Source organism: Rhinopithecus roxellana, chromosome 16 (assembly GCF_007565055.1).
Source record: "Rhinopithecus roxellana isolate Shanxi Qingling chromosome 16, ASM756505v1, whole genome shotgun sequence".
Classification (NCBI taxonomy): Eukaryota; Metazoa; Chordata; class Mammalia; order Primates; family Cercopithecidae; genus Rhinopithecus; species Rhinopithecus roxellana.
Window position 1 is genome coordinate 51,531,237 of NC_044564.1, and position 21,983 is coordinate 51,553,219.

Sequence of the window (21,983 nt, forward strand, 5' to 3'; positions counted from 1 at the left end):
ACTGTGTAAACTTTTTGCTGCTTCCTGCCCAGCAGCTTAAGTCCTAAAACTTCCCTGGACTAAGCTTGCCCTAGCTTCTTTCCCACCTTCCCCTTCTGACTGCCCCAGGGAGTGGCCAAACCCAGGGCCAGGCTCACAAAACCGTGAAGGATTTTTAAAGACACTTTAGATGCTCTTAATGAAATATAAAGTATGCTCCCAGGATACAAATACAGGACAGGAAATACCGAGGACCGGTAAATCTAATTACTTCCCTCCCTGACATCACTTATAGTTCCAGGCCAGCAAAAGTCTGACAATGTGCTTAAGCCAAATTCACAAGCGTAGCTGAGGCCAGGCACGGTGACTCACACTTGTAATCCCAGCACCTTCGGAGGCCAAAGGGAGTGGATCACCTGAGGCCAGGAGTTACCAGCCTGACCAACACAGTGAAAGCTCATCTCTACTAAAAATACAAAAATGCATCAGGCGTGGTGGTGTGACTGTAATCCCAGCTACTTGGGACGCTGAGGCATGAGAATTGCTTGAACCCGGGAGACGGAGGTTGCAGTGAGCTGAGACCATGCCACTGCACTCCAGCCTGGGTGACAGAGTGAGACTCTGTCTTTCAAAAAAAAAAAAAGGTACCTAAGTAAGCAGGGCCTTAAACAAAGGGGGCATTTGGTTATAGAGGAATTGCCTGCTGCCAGCCACAGGACTGGGTAAGGTTCTTATTTCTCTGTCCAAATTTTATCCTAGGTTTTGTATCGTCAGCTTTTGATTTCAGGTGGGGAAGGGAGTGTCATTCATTTTTCAACAGACCTTGGGTGCTTTATTTTCATCTTTCCCACTGGCAGTCTTCTCTCTGTGGGGATGGGAAAGCAAAGTAACCACTCTGTGCCTCAGTTTCCTTATCTGCCTTATCTGGCACCAGCAGTACCTACCTCACTGGGGAAGGCTCACAAAGCCTGGCTGGGGCAAAGGCTCAGTAAACAGTAGCCATCGCTATTTTCATTCCAGTTCTTGTGACTCATAAAATGGCTCCTTGCATTCCTGTAGAACTCAAGCTCCTGCTCCAGTTTCCAGGACCAGAAGATCGCCAGCATGTTTGATCTGACTTCTGAGTACCGCCAGCAGCACTTCCTCACCGGGCTCCTCTTCACAGAACTGGCTGCTGCCCTGGATGCCGAAGGGGAAGGGTATGTTTCTGGCATTTAAAATGAAAGATGAAACCAAAAAAAGAGATGTTCCTTAATAAAATTTGCAGTCCAACTTCTCACACTTGGTAAAAAAAAACTCTACTGTCGACCAGTTCTGAGGAGTAGAAACATCTGTCTTGAGAAAGTGGTACTCATAGGCATGTAGAAAGGCACCAGGGATGGGCAAGAACTACAAAATGACTTCTCTTGGTCACCTATCTGAGTGGAATTTACCAGTTCTACTAAAGCAGATTTCCCAAGGATCCTTTGATTAGTGAACTCCCTAGGAACAAAGGCATTTTTAACAGAGGGGATAGCATATAGAGGCAACCACAAGATGTCACTTGGTTCAATGCTGATTAAGGAAATAATGGCTGCTGAGAAGGCAGCTGCCCCGTGCCCAGATTAGGTTTCTTGCAAACAGTGCTTCTCAGGACAAGAGACGCCAGACATCCAGGGCTTCTGAATCCTTTTACCTCTTATCTATCTGATTACTCAGGGACATGTGGCAGTATCTAGTCTAGAAGTCAACAGAGAGAGAGGTGGACCACCCCCTTCTTTCCTTCTCTCCCTGTGCTCCATGAGCTCATAGAATCAGAAACCCACAGCCTACCTGATTAGACTGAAAAAGGTAAAGCCTTCTAAAATATTATTCATTCCATTCAACAATTATTGAATGCCTTCCATGGGACAGACATAGTTAGGTGTTAGAGTCCATCAGAGATACATCAGTGCACAAAACAGACAAAATTCCCTGTCCCTCTAGAGCTCACCATCCAGGGACTCAGATTCACAGATGATTAGGATTGGAAAGTAATTGAGGTTCAACACTTCTGGTGTTTAGATTAGGCATACAGAATTGCGGGAACTTGCCCACTATTCCATAACAGAGAACCAAATCTAAAGCCATGGTCTTCCCAGTCCCTTCCCAGGACCCACTCTCCTATACCAAACCATCTCCCTGCCCAGGGAACCTGTTCCCATGTCTCCTATGCTAAAGAAGTTTCCAGAATAATGTTTGCTAATTAATAGTAGCATTGCTGTATGTTATGGATGGATTTTTGTCTAAATGGAATTTCTCAAGTTCTCTCAAAGTGCTTACAATTTAGTGAAGGAAACAGGAGGTTCCTGCATGAAACAAATACAGGAGCACATCGAGTTTGTGCAACTGCAGCAGTCACAGGCATCCCAAGCGATGTACCCATGCTGACACTGCTTAAGTGACTGTATGTCTGTCTCCTGGCAGGATAGTGTGGGGGAATCTCATGCTCTTGGCTCTCAATTCTGCCTCCTTCCAGATAACCTGGTCCTGAGTATATCCTTTGAGAACTTCACTTTCCATGGCTTCAATTCTATCTTCTCAACTCTAACTAAATTTCCCCCAATTATCTCAGTAGAATGTTCTACCTTACAGCTAACATAAATTTCCACAGCAACAAAAAGTGCACCGAACACATATGCTAATAAGTAAGATACTGAGAAGAAAGTTTGAACACAAAGAAAATTGCCTTCACGCACAAACATGTACATACATTTTCTTAGTTGTCCTTTAATAGCAGTAGTTTAAGTGATTTCTAGAAACAATCTTTAGTATTTACAATAGCGTAGTTTCTATTTTCTGTTTTCATTCTAGCTGGAAACAGCCCTGACGTCTGTTCTGGATTCCTTGTAAAATTGTTGCTGTTATATTACTAGCAACAGGGTAGAGTATTTTCAGAGATAATCCTGTAATTATGTTTAATCGTGTGGATATATTCTTCAAACACACACACACATACACACACACACAAACACACATACCCACACACACTCTCACACACACTCTTAGTACCTTTTCTCCCCCAAGTGAGTTACAGTGTAATTCCTTTGGCAACACAATAATCCCTGATTGCTGGGTTGTCAGTTACTCTCCTGGAAAGTCATTAGACATACTGTCACAATTTCATCATGTGAGCTAAAACCTCAGAACAATGTCATGCTTCAACAATACTTTCTATTGATTAGCGCTTTTTTTTTTTTTTTTTTTGCTTCCAAGACAGTTAGTAGACTTGCCAACACATGTACATCCATGGGACAAGGGCTAGAGGGACACACCTCAGTACCTGAACTCCTAAGGAACCACAGCTCCAGTTTCCACTGGGTTTTCCTTAGATCTCTGACACCTGGGTATATCCACAAATGTCCATGCGTCGTGAAATCCACAGTATTTTTCAAGCATTTAGAAATTGTCTATCATCTTTGTAATAAGCTAGCAAATTGGAATGCCTAGTTCAAAACGCAACCCATTGTCAGGACCACAGACTTAAAACAAGAGCAACTTTTGAAATGCAATTTACAATTATCTTACTTCAGCCACAGTGCAAGAATCTGAGTCATTTAAAATTTTGGTTAATATTTTCTATATAACATTGAATTCTGATGTAGCCTTATTTTGTTTGAAAGAAAAAAAATGTAGACTTTTAAAATTGAACATCTATGACTAGGTTCCAGATACTCCACTATATATTTTATTTACTTTTTATTATAGTATAATTTATATAAAGGACCCAAATCTTAAGTGTAAAGTGCAATTAATATTTCCTGTGAATATGTTTGAATAACCACCGGTCAGATCAAAAATATAATATTCCGTTATCCTCTCTCAGTTACAGGCCCCCCTCAGGTAACCACTATTCTGACTCTTATCACCAGAAATTAGTATTGCCTGTTACTGAATTTCATAGTCTTTTGCTGAATGTTGTGATTGTGAGATCCTTCAGGGTGGTCACATGTGTTAGGATTCATTTTTTTTCAGCTGTATGTCATATTCCTTTGTCTACTATGATTTCTCTACTGTAAATTGACATTTGGGCTGCTTTCCGTTTGTGGCTATTATGAAAACAGCTGCTGTGAACACGACTGTGCATGGTTTTGGGTGGACATTAGAACCCATTTCTTTGGGGGTATAAATACAGCCTATTTTTAAATTTTAATATACTGTTCTTGAACAGTCTAATAAATACATGTGCATGGTCTTAACAAAATGTCAAAAGAATATACTCTGAGCTAGGAAAAGAAGAGCAAACAATTCAAAGCAGGCAGATGGCAGGGAATAACAAAGGTGACAGCCAAAATAAATGAAATAAAGAATAGAAAAACAATCGTGGAAATCTGCAAGGTGAAAAGCTTGTTATTTCAAAAGAGCAACAAAATTCACCAATCTTTAGCTGAACTGACCAAGAAAAAAGGAAGAAGACTCAATTACTAAAATCATAATTGAAAGAGGGGATATCACAACAGACCTTACAGAAATAAAAAGGATTGTAAAAGAATACTGTGAACAATTGAAAGCCATCAAATTGATAACCTAGATTAAATGAACAAATTCCTTAAAAGGTACAAAGTACTAAAATTGACTCCAAGAAGAGATAGAAAATCCAAATGGACCTACAGCAAGTAAAGAGATTGAGTTAGTAATCAAACTTCCCACATACACCTACTATGTACCCACACAGATTAAAAATTTAGGCTGGGCGCGGTGGCTCACACCTGTAATCCCAGCCCTTTGGGAGCCCAAGGCGAGTGGATCACCTGAGGTCAAGGGTTCAAGATCAGCCTGGCCAACATGATGAAACCCTGTCTCTATTAAAAATACAAAAATTAGCTGGGTGTGGTGGCAGACACCCATAATCTCAGCTACTCGGGAAGCTGAGGCAGGAGAATCATTTGAGACTGGAAGGCAGACATTGCAGTGAGCTGAGATCATGCCAATGCACTCCAGCCTGGGCAACAAGGGCAAAACTATCACAACTAATAATAATAATAATTAAAATTTTAAAAATTAAATACTTCCCACAATAAAAGCCCAAACCTGGGGGACTTTACTGATGAATTCTATCAAATATTTTTAAAAGAATTAATTCTAATTTTTTACCAACTTCTAGTCTTCTATTCCAAGGAATGGAAGAGGTGGGATACTTCCCAACTTGTTCTATAAAGCTAGCATTACCCTATACTAAACCAGACAAAGACATCGTGAGAAAACTACAGACCGGTATCTGATGAATATAGGTGTAAGACCCTCACCAAAAACTAGCAAACTGAATCCAACAACATATAAAAAGGATTATACACCATGGCGAAGTAGGATTTATCTCAGGAATGCACGATAGGCTTCATATCTGAAAATCAATTGATGTACCATATTAATAAAATAAAGAACAAGTCCCATACAATCATCTCAGTAGATGCAAAGCATTTAATAAAATCTAATAACCCTTCCTGATTAAAAAAAAAAAAAAAAAAAAAAAAACACTCAACAATCCTTTTAGGAAATAAGAGAACTTCCTCAACTTGACTTAAGGGCCTCTATGAAAAATCCACAGCTAATGTGACACTTATTAGTGAAAAACTGAGGGTTTACTCCCTAAGATTAGGAACAAGACAAAAATGTCTACCCTTGCCACTTCTATTCAACATACACTAGGAGTTCTATCTAGGGCAAGTAGGCAAAAAAATGAAACAAAAGACATCTATGCCAGGTGTGGTGGCTCATGCCTGTAATCCCAGAACTTTGGGAGGCCGAAGTGGACAGATCACTTTGACCCCAGAAGATTGAGCACAGCCTGAGCAACATGGCGAAACCCCATCTCTACAAAAAATATAAAAACTAGCTGGGCATTGGTGGCTTGTGCTTGTAGTCCCAGCTACTTGGGAGGCTGAGGCTAGAGAATTTCTTGATCCCAGAAAGCGGAGGTTGTAGTGAGCCAAGATCGCACCACTGCACTCCATCCTGGGCCACAGAGTAAGACTGTCTCAAAAAAAAAACAAAACAAAACAAAAGAAAAGATAGCATTTAAACTGGAAAGGAAGTAAAACTATCTCTATTCATAGATGGCATAATCTTGTTTATAGGAAACCTCAAGGAATCCACAAAAAACTCTATTAGAACTAATAAGTGAGTTCAGCAGGGTTGCATGGTACAAGAATCAATTGTGTTTCTACACACTTATGATGAGCAATCTGAAAATGAAATTAAGAAAACAATTTCATATAAAATAGCATCACAAAGAAAAAATATTTAGGAATAAATGCAACAAAAGAAATGCAAGAGTTATACGCTAAAAATGACAAAACACTGTTGAAAGAAATAAAGATGTAAATAAATGGAGGGATATCATATGTTCATGAATCAGAAGACTTAATATTATTAAAATAGCAATACTCCCCAAATTGATCCATAGATTAAATGCAGTTCTTCTCAGAATTCTAGCTTGTTTTTTTTTTTTTTTTTTTTTTTTTGGCAGAAATTAGCAAACTGATCCTAAAATTCATGTGGAAATTCAAGGGACCCAGTATAACCAAAATAACCTTGAAAAACAAGAACAAAACTGGAGGACTCACACTTCCCAATTTCAAAACTTAGTATACAGCAAAAGTAGTCAAGACTATGGGGTTCTGACATATGATAGACATATAGGTCCATGAAATTGAGTTAGGAGTCCAAAAATAAATCTTCATATTTATAGTCAATTGATTTTTGACAAGAGTGCCAAAACAACTCAATGGGGGGAAAATAGAGTTTTCAGTAAATGGTGTTGGTACAACTGGGTATCCACATTCAAAAGAATGAAGTTGGACCCTATATTACACCATATACAAAAATTAACTCAAATAGATCAAAGACCTAAATGTAAGAGCTAAAACTATAAAATTGTTACATAAAATTATAGTGGTAATCATCATAGACTTAGAAAAGGCAATGGTTTCTTAGATATGACACACTCAAAAGTATGAGTAACAAGAAAAAAAAGATAACTGGACTTCAGTAAAATTAAAACTTTTGTGATTTATAGGACACCATCAAAAAAAATGAAAAGATAACCCACAAAATGGGAGAAAATATTTGCAAATCAAAAACCTAATAGGGGACTTGTATCTGGAATATATATTTTAAAATCTTACAACTCAGTAGTAAAAAGACAAATAACTCAGTTTTTTTAAAAGGCAAAAGATCAGAATGGACATTTCTCCAAAGAAGATATGGCCATAAGACCAGGAAAAGGTGTTCAGCATCATTAGCCATCAGGGAAATGCATATTAAAATCACAATTAAATACTGCCTGATAGCCACAAAGATGAGTATAATAAAAAAGACAGGTAATAAAGTGTTGGCAAGAATAAAATGTAGTCTTCAGACACTGCTAGTAGGAATGTAAAACTGTGCAGCCACTGTTGCAAACAACTTGCTGATTCCTCTAAAAGTTAAACAGAGGCTGGGCGTGGTGGCTCGTGCCTATAACCTCAGCACTTTGGGAGGCTGAGGCGGGCAGATCATTTGAGGCCAGGAGTTCAAGACCAGCCTGGCCAACATGGTGAAACCCTGTCTCTACTAAAAATACAAAAATTAGCCCTGTGTGGTAGCTGGTGCCTGTAGTCCCAGCTACTCGGGAGGCTGAGTCAGAAGAATTGCTTGAACCCAGGAGGTGGAGGTTGCAGTGAGCCAAGATCATGCCATTGCACTGCACCCTGAGCAACTCTGTCTCAAAAAAAAAAAAAAAAAAAAAAAAGTTAAACAGAGAGTTACCATACAAGCCAGCAAATGTACTCTGAGGTATGTACCCAAGAAAAGTAAAACTTAAAACTTGTACACAAATATTCGTAACTCATAATAGCTCAAAAGCAGAAACAATCCAAATGTTTATCAATTAATGAATGGATAAATAAAATTTACTAATGGAATATTATTTAGCAATAAAAAGGAATGAAATACTGATGCTACAATATGATGAACTTGAAAACATCATACTAAAGAGCAGACCCGGGGTTAGAACACAGGCAATCTATTTCTGGATTCTATATAATTCTATCCTGTATTGCTTGGTTTTCATAGTCACCTCATTGCTTAGGAGCATTTTGATCACTTTTGACTGTTTAAGAGCTCTTTAGTCAATTTCCCTTCAACGTAACCTCTTGATTCCTGTGTTGTGCCAACAGAATCAGCAAAGTACAAAGGAAAGCTGTCAGTGCCATCCACAGCCTGCTAAGTTCTCATGACCTGGACCCACGCTGTGTCAAACCAGAGGTGAAGGTCAAAATCGCTGCCCTTTACCTGCCTTTAGTTGGCATCATTTTGGATGCTTTACCACAGCTCTGTGACTTTACAGGTAATGGCCCTTCTGTTTTCTTTCTTGGATTGATGGGGACCCCTGCCAAATGCACCATCCATATGAGGTCTCTGTCATTTGTTCCAGTGCTGATATGTTCATATGAGCAATTCTTCACAACAATGGTCTCCAAACCCCTTTAACACAGGCCCCAGTCCGTTTAAAAAAAAAAAAAAAAAGGCACATAGCCCCAAATGTGTTTTTTGTTTAGAAATCGTTTACTTATTTTTTTGTGAATTCGTTTCTTCATTCATTGATCTGCTGGGATGAACTTTATAAACCATACACCACAAAGGATGAAATAATAACAGAATTACTCCCTTTGGAGATCATGCTCTAACAACTTGAACTAAAGGTGTTCCTTCCCTTTTCTTTTATGAATATGTAAGCAAAAAAGCAGTCTCAAATGAACCCAAATAATTGTTCCATGCAAAAAATAAGTGGCATATGTCAATATTAGAAAATTCTATCATAGCAGAGAAATATTGCCCTTGGCACCAAGTGGCTAATTTTGAGGTTAATGTCTCTAGATTAGCAACAAGAGGAAAGCATAAGTTGTGTTAAAGGGGTTTTGTGAAACCCCTGAATCTCTTTACAAATTACAGTGTGGATTAAGGAATGCAGAGGAAAATATCCTCCCAAATAGAAGAACTTCTTATGTTGACTTGAGAAAGGCAGTCCATCGGCCTACCCTCTCCACAACGTACATGTGTGCGCACACACACACACACACACACACAATTCCTATCCCATCAGAGTAGTTCTTGCTTTTCCTCCAACTCAAGAGAAGTTTTGGAAATGTCCATGCTGCTCTCTTGGCAGCTGAAGGGTGCTGGGATCTGGGGAATGCTTCCCTGAGCCCAACCTCCTTACAGGTAGTCATCCTTGAAATCTTGGAACCATCCAAGTTTTCCCACCTCCATATGGAAAGTGTCATGTGTGACTAAATTATTTATAGTATTATTACGGTGACAAGTATTTCGTTCATGAAAATGGGACCAAACACCCATAGTCTTTAATTCATACAAATCATAAAATGAAAAGCAAGTATTCCTGAGGAAGTAATTCTCTCCTTTCTTGAAAAGAATTCCTCCAGCAAACTGCTAAGGGGTAACTCGGAAGAGAAAGGTTGAGACAGGGGTTAGGGTTTGTGGAGTTCCACTGGGGCAAGAGTGCAAGGAAACGACAGAAACAAACTTAGCACACAGGGCTGAGCAAGCTGCACCATGAAGTCAGCAGCTTCCTCTAGTAGCTCCTGATTGCAGGGAACTGAAAACAGAGTTGTTTTTAACATTTACAGACATACTGCAGAGCATGGCATGTGACTTGCAGCCCATTTTGAGAATCCATGCTGGAAAGTTTCTAAAAAGTTCCATTTCAAGAGCCTGCTTGTTCCCAAAGCCAGGAACCACTATAGCACACATTCTCCAGTTTTCTTGTCAATTAGAATGTTCCATATCAGTGACTCGGAATCAGAACTTTTCAACATTTGTTCTCTGAGCCTTTTAAACCTCAAAGACTTCTTTGTATATGCATTGAACTTTATGGTCATGATGTAGCTGATGAAAGAAAACAGTGAAAAGTATTTTATTGTTATAGGTTACATAGTACATCTATTAAATATAGAATCTTCAGGTTGATAAACTCATAAGAATATAGTCTTTCAAAAAGATGCATCTGAATTCAGATTCCAGCCCCATTTATTAATATGTGACCATTGAAAGGCTCAACTTATCCGTGCATTCCTTTCCTCTGTAAACTGTATAAATGTGATAACAAGGCCTATCTTTTAGGGTTACGATAAAGATGAAACTGGAGAACTTCTGTAAAAGCATTTTGCACAGCACATGTTTGTATCTTTCCTGCTTTTTCTTGTAACTATAACCCTATGGCGATTAAGGGGAAATAAGAATGTATCTCTATGTTAGTTGTGATAATGCTATCACGTCTTGCATGATTTCCATGTGCTGTTTATTTAACCATTTGTTTAAAATCCCAATGGCCTTAATAATTATTTCTAGAAACTGGATTTTGGCTAGATGTGGTGGCTCACCCCTGTAATCCCAGTACTTTGGGAGGCCAAGGTGGACCGATCACTTGAGATCAAGGGTTCAAGACCAGCCTGACCAACATGGCGAAACCCTGTGTCCACTAAAAATACAAAAATTAGCCAGGCGTGATGACACACCTTAATCCCAGCTACTTGGGAGCCTGAGGTAGGAGGATGGAGGCGGAGATTGCAGTGAGCGGAGATGGCGCCACTGCACTCCAGCCTGGATGACAGTGTGAGACTTTGTCTAAAAATAAATAAACAAATAAATAAGAAGAACTGGGTTTTGTTTTCACAACTTTAGTGGAAGAAATGTTATTTACACTTAAATTTTTCTAAATAACCGAAGGCCCAGATCGCTGTAATGTCGACAGGTCTAGAAGAAACATGAGTTTTTAGTAAAACATCAGTGATTCAATCAGTTGTGAATGTTTTACCACACTTTCCCCAGAACTGCTTGAAATATTAATAGTTTTTATTGTATACTTGGTAGCATTCTTAAAAACCAGACTTTTAAATGGTTTATCCTTTTTTTTTTTTTTGCTTACATACATCTAGACCTATCTATAAATATGGATATGTCTATATTACATAGATACAATAAATTGATACTCATTTTAAACATTTGAAATATAACAAATTGTTGCTGAACTTGTGATAATAGCTTATTATTCTATATAAGATACTTGCTTAATTCTGCAATTGTAGGTTTCTTCTATTTGGTCATTATTTAAAATAATGTCAATTATTAGAATAGATAAAAAAGTTTACAAAATTATGTTACAGGAAACTATTATGGATGTTTTGAAAACTTTTTGTTCATACAATTTGAAAAATTAATTTCTAGCCTAATCTTGTGCTAGACATTGTCTCTTTTCTTAGCCTGCTGTATTTTCCTATAGATGACAGCAAATACATAATGCTAAACATCAGGTTTAAAATTACTGTGCTGACTTTAGTGACTAAGAAGTATCAGTCTCTTATTGGGTAGGGGACATAGGGAAATGTCATGTCTGACTTGACATCACAAATGATATTTTCATTGCAGTTGCAGATACTCGCAGATACCGCACCAGTGGCTCGGATGAAGAACAAGAAGGAGCTGGTGCCATTAACCAGAATGTGGCTCTGGCCATAGCAGGGAATCATTTCAATTTGAAAACAAGTGGAATAGTGCTGTCTTCCTTGGTATGTTGGTGCACATGTGTCTGGTTGATTTTTCATTTCGTGTCTTCTGTCATCTGTTTTTTGTTTTTTTTTTTTTTTGAGACAGAGTCTCACTCTAGCACAGGCTGGAGTGCAGTGGCGCAATCTCAGTTCACTGCAACCTCCGCCTCCCGGGTTCTTCATGTCTCAGCCTCCTGATTAGCTGGGATTACAGGCATGTACCACCACACCTGGCTAATTTTTTTGTATTTTTTAGTAGAGACGGGGTTTCACCATGTTGGCCAGGCTGGTCTCAACCAACCTGAGGTTGGCTCATCTGCCAGCCTCAGATGATACACCCACCTCAGCCTCCCAAAGTGCTGGGATTATAGGCATGAGCCACTGTGCCCAGCCTCTCCTGTCATCTTCTGATGGGAGAACTCAGCTTAGAGCAGGCATTGATGCTTTCTACCTCATTTTGCTGTAAAGAATCACTGTGAGGTTGGCAGCGGAGGCGCACACAAGTCAGAAAGGATTTTGGCAACAGCAAGAGATATCCAGATCAAATTCAGGCAGTCCCAGTGGTGCTGAGTTCAAGTTCAAGAAACCAGAAAAGAGGAAAACTTGGGAAATCTGAAATCATTGCAAAGGAGATCAAACCAAGGCTCCCTGAGGGTGGAGACTTAGGCTGTGTTCATTCTATGTGTTTGTAATTCATACTGTGTTATGCCTCCAAAAGAAGACTGAAGGAGGCTGGTAGCATAAGGGCTTCTTAAGCCAAAGATTGCAGCTTTTCTAGGACCACAGGGAGCCTATGGAGGGTTGTTTGGCTCTGTCCTTTTGCATGGACTCTGTGGGCTTAAAGAGGGGCTCCTCTGGGAATGTATCCTCTGATTCATTTGAGATGGGATGGTTCATCTCTGTTCATTGATGAGCTCTGACTATCCCTTGTGAAGACAGCACTGCGTTCTCCAATGTCATTTACTTTTGCTTTTCAATGTAGGGTATAGATGTGCAGAGAATTTAACTTGCTTCTCCTGTGAGAAAGCGGCATCCTCACCTAACTTCTTGCTGGATGACTTTCTTCTCTTCCTTCCAGCACTTAGCAAGCCCCATCCCCATGTGGACTGAGGGGGCAGTGAGGCAAGAAGATGACACAGAGAAAAGACATTTGAGATTTGACATCACTGATGTCAAATCACAGTGGAGAAATACTGTGTTTTATGACCTCCACCTTTCTTTTTTTTTTTTGAGACGGAGTCTCGCTCTGTTGCCCGGGCTGGAGTGCAGTGGCCGGATCTCAGCTCACTGCAAGCTCCGCCTCCCAGGTTCACGCCATTCTCCTGGCTCAGCCTCCCGAGTAGCTGGGACTACAGGCGCCCGCCACCTCGCCCGGCTAGTTTTTGTATTTTAATAGAGACGGGGTTTCACCGTGTTAGCCAGGATGGTCTCGATCTCCTGACCTCGTGATCCGCCCGTCTCGGCCTCCCAAAGTGCTGGGATTACAGGCTTGAGCCACCGCGCCCGGCCTGACCTCCACCTTTCTAATATCCATCTTACCAAAGTTAGCTGCTTGAGGTGGTATATGCCTTTTACATTATTTGCCTCTAAAGGAAAAACTCAAAGCCCAAAGTTCACCTGTTAGAACATAGTCCTTGTGAGGTTATATCTCAAAATTTCCTTTATTCTTGTCAACAAACTCAGAATAACTAAGTTAAACTTGCTTTATAACCTCTATTATTTCCATCCAAAACTAACATTTCCCTCCCATGCCCACAAATTCCTCATTGCAATTTCACCAGTACATTCCACTGGATATTAGCTACGCTGCATGAACCAAGGGTGCAGCCTCATTATTGTTGTTTGTGTTGATGAGATGAGTAACAGAGAGTGTGCTCAGCACTTTAAAATGAATACTTGTGGCCAAAATATTAAAGCAAATAGCCTGAACCCCCACACCCCAGCCCCAGGCAAACATAAATTATGGTTAAACTTCCATTACAGAGAACTCCACAAACATGGATTTGATTAATTTGCTGAGCAGTTCATGACCCTTAATGTTATACTTTGCACTATGTAACAAAGAAGCTAAATCTTCAACAGCAAGGTTATTCATGGCACCCAGCCAGTTTCCTTCTCCCCTATAAGTCTAATCCTCTGCTGTCCAGCATGAAGGAGAAATACTTGGAGATCTTAGCAGCATGAAAGCCTCTTTGTATCACTGGGATTGCAGCATGCATGATCAAGGCCCAGGGCAGATCACCAGGCCACACTGCTCCTAAGACAGAGGTACTCAGATACGTGCTGAAAGCCTAGCTCAAATATTGCCCCAGGTGAGCCCCTTTGCTGAGTAGCACTACACAAAGAATACGGCTTCCCCTGCCTAGGGAAGGCAGGGCTCCTGGAAACAGATCTCCAGCCTAGCAATGAAGTACAGTCGTGGTATTCTAAGAGAACACCTTGAATTTTTCTGTTGCTTGACTGCTAAGCCTCAAATTTTTCTGTTGCTTGACTTCTTCCCTGGCCACCACTCCCCAATCTGCCTCCCTCCAGCCCTATAAGCAGTACAACATGCTGAACGCGGACACTACTCGCAACCTCATGATCTGCTTCCTCTGGATCATGAAAAATGCTGATCAGAGCCTCATTAGGAAGTGGATTGCTGACCTGCCATCAATGCAGCTCAACAGGATTTTAGACCTACTTTTCATCTGTGTCTTATGTTTTGAGTATAAGGTAAGTCTAGAGTGGCACAACTTTGTACCAGCTCTTATCTCTCAAGTACAATTCTGTCTTGTTACTCATCCCCTTTGTTTGGGCCATGGAGGCATCATTAATTTTGCTCATTTCTGTATTCAAATCCATAACCCATTTGTAGGTATAGATACGATCATTTCACAGGGAAAGGATCTCTGCCTTGTGCAGAGAGAACCCCATTTCTGTTAACAGAGTTTTGGCCATAGGATTCCCCAGAACAGCATCTCAGTGCAGCACGTGTCAAACCTGGCTGGCATCACTGTGGAGTGTACTGTTTTGGTAATTCTCCACATCAACGGGATCTCACCAAAGGACATGTCCTCCTACCTCTGTCTTGTCCAGGGAAAACAGAATTCTGACAAAGTCAGTACCCAAGTCCTGCAGAAGTCAAGGGATGTCAAGGCCCGGCTAGAAGAGGCTTTGCTCCGTGGAGAAGGGGCCAGAGGGGAGATGATGCGCCGACGGGCTCCAGGTGTGTTGAACTGGCCCTTCCCTGCTCTCTGTCAAGCAGTCTTTTCACTGTTTGTAGGGAGGAATGTCCTCCCAACATGATTAGAAACCATTACTTTCTTGAGATATTTACAGTAGTGTCAGAGACAGCAGATTCTGGGAGTCTGTGCCTGACATTTGTGTTAGCCCTGTGACTTTGAGGGAAAGTGCTGTTCTACGATCATAGGAACCCTGGAAACAGCACCAAATGACATCTTTTAATTAAAACTTGTTGATGGTAAAAGGTCACCTCTAAGAATGTCAGTCATGGATGAGGTGGAAGGTGTTTCCCTAAAGGCTGAGGCCTTTCTATGTGACATTTGGCTAGTCTATTCAGAGCATGGTCAAGAAACTGAACAGTTCTGGGCCCAAGATCATCTCCTGCAATCATTCAGGGCACTATTAGAATGGAACCAATTCCCTGAAATGGCTTCAGTGTCCCAGTCATTCAAGGGTTCCACCACAGGAGGCATGATCTCAAGAAGGCTGAACTTGAATAGAATGAAATCCACAAGTACCTTCAGTCTTATTCACCATGCTCAAAGTAAAACAGAGTGACAGCTTATTGTATTCAAAGGGACACAGTGGCAGGGAAATTGGAGGGAGCTCATAGTTTTCAGTGGTGGTCAGGCACCCTCATTTGACACCCATACTTTTTGTACCCAATAATTCAGTAAGCTCCAGAGTTTCACAGGAATCCTCTGCTCATGAGAAATGTCTCTCTGACACTCCAGAAAGGCAGAGGTTCTTCTTATATTCTAGTCTATCAATCAAAGAGCAGGCTAACTTGGACATAAGCATGGTGACTTTGTCTCCTACCAGCAACCTGCATGGACTCTAATTAGCCCGAGAAATGGTGCTGAGGCCTCTCAGTTGAGCTTGTTATGAACTTCTGGTTATCTTGAAGGGTTTCATGCTAATCAAATTCCTATCATGCATTTCTTAACTCCTAGGGAACGACCGATTTCCAGGCCTAAATGAAAATTTGAGATGGAAGAAAGAGCAGACACATTGGCGGCAAGCTAATGAGAAGCTAGATAAGTGAGTCACTCAGCAACTTTGTGCTACTTTTACCTAAAGTCTAAAACTATTTCTCCCAGGCTACTTTTATTACTGAAACAACTGCATCCTTCCAAGGGTGGGAAAATGAAACATCATTATCTGTGTGAATACAATTCATCCAGGGACCCAGGATAATCAAAAGTATAGGGAGTTGTGGTTTTCAGCTCTTAAAAATTTGTCACATTGATAAGCATTTAAAGAAAACTCATATTTCTTTAGCAACCTCAGATGGCTTAATAAAAGCAACTGATTTTGTGGGGAGGGTAGCAGGGAAATAGAGAATAGCAGGGAAATAGAGAAAGCAGGACACAGTGCCTAGGACCACATAATTTCAAATCGATATTTCCATTCTGGAAATGTGTACAAGATACACATTCAAAGATATTTATGTCAGTGCTACCTAAAGTTGATTTTTAAAATTGAAAACATTCTAAATGCTCCAGAATAGGAAAATATGTTTAAAAGTTGGGTTGCCATCAAAATATTTCAAAATCATTTTAATGACATGAGGAAATGCTTATGACATAACGTTAAATGAACAAAGGCAGGGCAGACACTTGGTTTTTGAGTAGCGTAGTGGCTCACACCTGTAATCTCAGCACTTTGGGAAGCTGAGGTGGGTGGATCACCCGAGGTCAGTAGTTCGAGACCAGCCTGGCCAACATGGCGAAACCCCGTCTCTACAGAAAATACAAAAATTAGCTGGCCATAATGGCAGATGCCTGTAATCCCAGCTACTCAGGAGGCTGAGGAGGAAGAATCGCATGAACCCAGGAGGCAGAGGTTGCAGTGAGCCAAGATCGTGCCATTGCACTCCAGCCTGGGTGAGAGAGCAAGACTTCATCTCAAAAACAAAAAAAGCCCTCGAATCTCTGATGACATATAGTCAATGTATTTTTTAAAGGCTGGAAGCAAATTTACCAAAATATTAATTGTGGTTTTCTTTGGGTGCTGGGAATATCGGTAATTGATGTTTTCTCTTTTATACTCTGCTATGTTTCCTACAGTAGATATGTATTATAATATATATTGTTATCAGAAAAACATTATAAAGAAATGAAAGAATAAAAAAAACCTGTTTGGATCAAAATGTATGCTATAGATGAATAGATATATTGATGTGCATCGCTATATATGCAACAATTTAGACATATGAATGCTAAAAGTATATATGTTTGACTAGATAGCACATGTTTCCAATACCGTTTAGCCACAGGTAGCCTAATGAGTCCCAGGGTTCACTGAGCAAAACGTTTTAGAGCTAAAATCACCCCTCACACACAGTTGACAAGGTAGGATACCCCATGGGTGATGAAGCACCCATCAAAGGGGGTATGGAGAAGACTTGATTAGCAGTGCTGTTTTGTAAATAAATGTGAGTTAGTATCTTTGCTGTTGCCACAAGAATGAATCATTCTGGTTCACTTATGGGACTTTTGGGAGTCAAATTTATTTTAAAACATTCAATAAATAAGTATATTTTTATTATAGCTGTGACTTGGACCAAGTTGCTGGTATCATGCCTATTTGCTTTGTGTATGTTATTCTTGCACTAAATTCCCTGGACTGATTTATAAAATATTTGGATCTGAGAGTCCATACATTCTACTTTGGGCAATGAACAACAGCTACAAAATATGCATGCCGTGGGTGCTACAGAATTGCTTAGGTGGTTTGGCTCATCTACTTTACTAGATTACAAGAAAAATCCATAAGTAGGCCTGTTTTGCCTGGGCTGTGTAAACTGGTGTTTTGGAAAACCTTTCCCTTTGGCTTGCAGGAGCAACACAATATTGGTCCTTACCATGCATGGCCTCCAGTTTGTTCTAGGTTAGTTCTCAGCCCTGCACTACCTGGTGGGCTGCTGGTTATCAGGGCTAATGATTCACATCTACAAATTCTCAGGGGCTTTGTGCTTTTTCTTTTTTAAAGGGAAACCATAGTAAAATTATAACTGCTCCACCTACCTACCTGGAAAATGTATAATTATAACAGTAGTGTCTTTCACCCTCTTTCTGATCATTTTTCAATTATGTTGGCTCTGTTTCTTTTAGAGCAGTAATCTTCAACCTAGGCTGCACATTAGAATCACCTGGGGAGCTTTAAAACCGTCAGTGCCCAGTGGTACCCTCAACTACTTCAACAGGAAACTCCAGCAGGACCCAGAAATCAGTATTTGTTAAAACTCCCCGGGTCGATTCTATTGCCACCAAATCCACTGTTTTAAAGGAATAGGTGATAAGCGTTTCTTTTCTTTGAGACAAGGTCTCACTCTGTCGCCCAGGCTGGAGTGCAGTGGCACAATGCAGCTCACTGCAGCCTTACCCTCCTGGCCTCAAGCAATCCTCCCACCTCAGCCTCCCAAGTAGATAGGACTACAGGTGTGTACCAACACAACTGGCTACTTTTTGTATTTTTTGTAGAGACAGGGTTTCACCACATTGCCCTGGCTGGTCTAAAACCCCTGGGCTCAAGTGATCCACCTGTTTTAGCCTCACAAAGTGGTGGGATTACAGGCATGAGCCACTGCGCCTGGCCAGATGGTAGGCTTTTAAAAAAGCAGATTAGTGGTAGTGATGGTTGAACAATCTGAATGTACTTAACACTACTGAACTTAAAAATGGTTAAGATGGTAAATTTTATGTTAGATGTACTTTATCACAATACGAAAATTTGGGAAAAAACAGATTAGGACACTCTAGATCTGTGCTGTCCAATACCACAGCCATTAGCCACATTTGGCATCAAATGCTTGAAATATGGTTAGTTCAAATTGAGATAATAAATCAAGATAAGTGAAAAATACACACCAGATTTTGAAGGCTTATTGTGAATAAAACAATGTAAAATGTTTCCACGAGTAATTTTTTTATATTGCTTACATGGAGACAGTATTTTTTATCTTTTAGGTTAAACAAAATATATTAAAAATAATTTCCCTTTTAAAAAATTTTTTAAATGTGGTTACCACAATATATAAAATGACATATGTGGCCCCATTGTTTCTACTGGACGGCATTGCTCTAAATTTAAAACTAAACTAGCAGTCAATTAATTAAAAAGGATAAGGTTAACATGATGAATTTTATGTTATGTGTACTCTATCACAATATAAAAATTTGATGACTCATGCCTGTGGTCCCGGATACTCAGGAGGCTAAGGCGGAGCATCACCTGAGCTCGGGAGTGCAAGGCTTCAGTGAGCTATGATGGTGCCACTGCACTCTAGCCTGGGTGATAGAGCAAGAGCCTGGGTGATAGAGCAAGACCCTATCTCTAAGGAAAAAAAAAAAACTTTTAGATTTCCTTTTTTTTACACATATATTAATCACTTGGAGAATGAGAAAAAATGTCAAGTACCTTGGGACCAGAGAGCCTATCCTAAACATGAAAACATGTAAAACACACAGAAATGCTTATTTTTTGAGTCCTCAGTGGTATATAAGCAGCTGCAATGCCCCCATCATTAGGTGAAGGGGACTCAAGAACAGCTAAGTGGTAACCCTGGTCCAAGACATCTGAGCTGATATAATGATATCCCAACCCCGTGGTAACATCTTGGCTACTGAGGCATCTTGGTAAAGTCAATTCTTCATACCTCCCTTTCCTTGCAACTAGATTTGGATGATGATACAAAATATCCCTTTACACCTTCACTTAGATTTCATGAGAATGGATGGGCTAGCAAAAAAAACCCATTCTAATTCCTTAAAGTGAAACCTAATAGAGGAGTGAGCACCAGGCAATTTCCCATTCCCAAGTGGGCAGTGACCAGTAATGTCCAGCAGGATGTAGATCACCTGCCCTACAGGAATACAGTCTTGCTTCCCAATGGAAAGGGACGAAAGACCCCACGCACTTGACTGAGCAACCTCAAAGTGGTCTTTGGGAAGTTAAGAGACTGACTCTCCCCTGACCCGGCTCTAAAGCCCCACCCTTTCCTAACCCAGCCGCATCACTGCCAAGTTCACATCACAACCAGTCTCACTCTCTCGCATGTTACAGGGGCTTCCCCTTACTCAGATCTAGAAATGGTTTTCATGCATGAAATACAGCCATAGCCCTGAGGCTTTAGGCAACAACCTGATAGGAGAGCTTAATTGCTAGTAGCAACTAATAACTGCTTCTCTACCCATAGTGTTATTTTTATAATTGTCATCATCATTATTAATAATAATGGGGTTGCAGATGACCAGGAGACCTTACCTAGACAGTAGTTTCAACAAGACATGAATCACAGAAGGCACTTGCACTATAGTTACTCAGGGCTGGTTGCTCTGTTTTCATTTCAAGGTTGACTATTCTGGAGATTTCTTTACACCTTGGTGCATAGATTACCATCATGGGGAACCTGGCCAGGTTTGACATGCGCTTTAATTTGACCTCTTGTTGTTTCCTAGAACAAAGGCAGAGTTAGATCAAGAAGCCTTGATCAGTGGCAACCTGGCTACAGAAGCACATTTAATCATCCTGGATATGCAGGAAAACATTATCCAGGTGAGGAAAACAAACACCCAATCTGATCTGTCTGCCATGAGTATGTTTACTAGAATTGAATAAGGACTTCTTAATGCAAAATTGTGAAAGACATAAATGTGATCCCATAGTACCTTTTTTTAAAAAATGAAGTTGCTAATTTACTATTTGCAATAATGTTTACCTTATAAATTTCAGAGATACCCAACATTCTTCTGGCTTCTTTGACTTAGGGCTTACTTGGAGAGGGTTAGGTGTTTGACAAACTGACCCTCTTGGTTAAATCTGTGTGAGTATGTACCAAGTTTATAATGTGGATGTTGGGCTTATAGTTTAGTATCTAGAACAGTAGTGGTAACTAGAATTTTTTCTGATGGGTCAACTCCAGTTGAATGATGGTCACTGTCGGATATGGGAGCTATGATTATGACTAGGCTAGGTAAAAAGAGTGCTAAATTTGATAAATGATGTCTTCTTTGGACTTAAATTGGTTAAGGAAAGTCATTTGTACCCTAAATTTGCCATCCCTGCTGTAGAAAAATATAGCTTTGTGCACTTTGTATCATACTAATTTTATCTTCTCTGTGATATTTCCACAAATTCCCAAGATGTCTAGGTAATAATGAGTTTTTAATTATCCTGAAAAATGAGTTCTTACGTGTTTCCATTGAGAAGTCCTTCATTAGAGTAGGTCCAGGATTGCTTTTAGGGCTAGAAGAAATATTGTTGAAACACAGTGAAATCTTAATTCTCTAACTTTTAAATTGTCTAAAATCTAAGTAATCATATAAAAAATGAACACAAAAAGTATGTGATATTTTAGTTGACTTTGATATCTTTGATAACTTAAATGCTTGGTATCACATTCATCGTATCTTTATATAGCACAGTATTAGGTGCCAAATATCTATACTAGCCCTCAATTGTATTGGTGTTGTTAGTCCTTCTGTAGCTGATAAGCAAGCTTCTATTTAGAAACCTTGCTGCCACCAAGCAGCCCCTGTTGTACTGGGAAGCCCACAATTGTGTTTTGAATCCCATTAGGAGAGCTATGTCTTGTACACAAAGAAAGAACTTTCCAAAAGATGTGACCCAGGATGAGGGAGATGGGCCTTATCCCTTCATTTAGGAACCCAGAATTAGTTAGAAATCCCAAACTTATTGGAAGCATTGAAATAAAGCCATTTGGAAATAGGTCTTCCGTTCCCATGGTTAATGGATGATACCCGTGGTGGCTCACCAAACTCTTAAGACTCACCACTGGAGATGGAACATCAGCATTACTGAGCTAATTGTCAGGAACATCCAGTTCATTGGCACAGTGCAGGCATTCAATAATGCTGTTCTTCCATTCCCCCAGGCGAGCTCGGCTCTGGACTGTAAAGACAGCCTGCTGGGAGGTGTTCTGAGGGTGCTGGTGAATTCTCTGAACTGTGATCAGAGTTCCACCTACCTGACTCACTGCTTTGCAACACTCCGTGCTCTCATCACCAAGGTAAACATGGGATGCTTGTTTTCTTCCTCTTAGTTAAGGGTAAGATTCTCATCTAGCTCCACACTTCTCTCTTCAGGTGGACCCAAACTCACAGAGCATATTAAGTGGCATCACAGTAAAGGTCTTAAGTCTTCCTAGGAAGAAAGCAGATGCCCTGATTCTGTGGAAAGCCACCATGGAGAGGA

The 21,983-nt window shown here is 40.2% G+C and overlaps 1 protein-coding gene across 3 annotated transcripts in view; it reads left to right on the forward strand.

Moving 5' to 3' along the window:
* Positions 1–21,983, forward strand: part of DOCK8 (dedicator of cytokinesis 8) — a 239,730-nt gene that overhangs the window by 181,150 nt on the left and 36,597 nt on the right. For all 3 annotated transcript variants that reach the window (XM_030920159.1, XM_030920161.1, XM_030920160.1), the window contains 8 exons: positions 1,039–1,178; positions 8,154–8,323; positions 11,422–11,561; positions 14,073–14,255; positions 14,619–14,748; positions 15,719–15,806; positions 20,228–20,324; positions 21,664–21,798. In XM_030920159.1, coding sequence (XP_030776019.1) covers positions 1,039–1,178; positions 8,154–8,323; positions 11,422–11,561; positions 14,073–14,255; positions 14,619–14,748; positions 15,719–15,806; positions 20,228–20,324; positions 21,664–21,798 — 1,083 coding nt within the window. The remainder of the gene's footprint in view (positions 1–1,038; positions 1,179–8,153; positions 8,324–11,421; positions 11,562–14,072; positions 14,256–14,618; positions 14,749–15,718; positions 15,807–20,227; positions 20,325–21,663; positions 21,799–21,983) is intronic.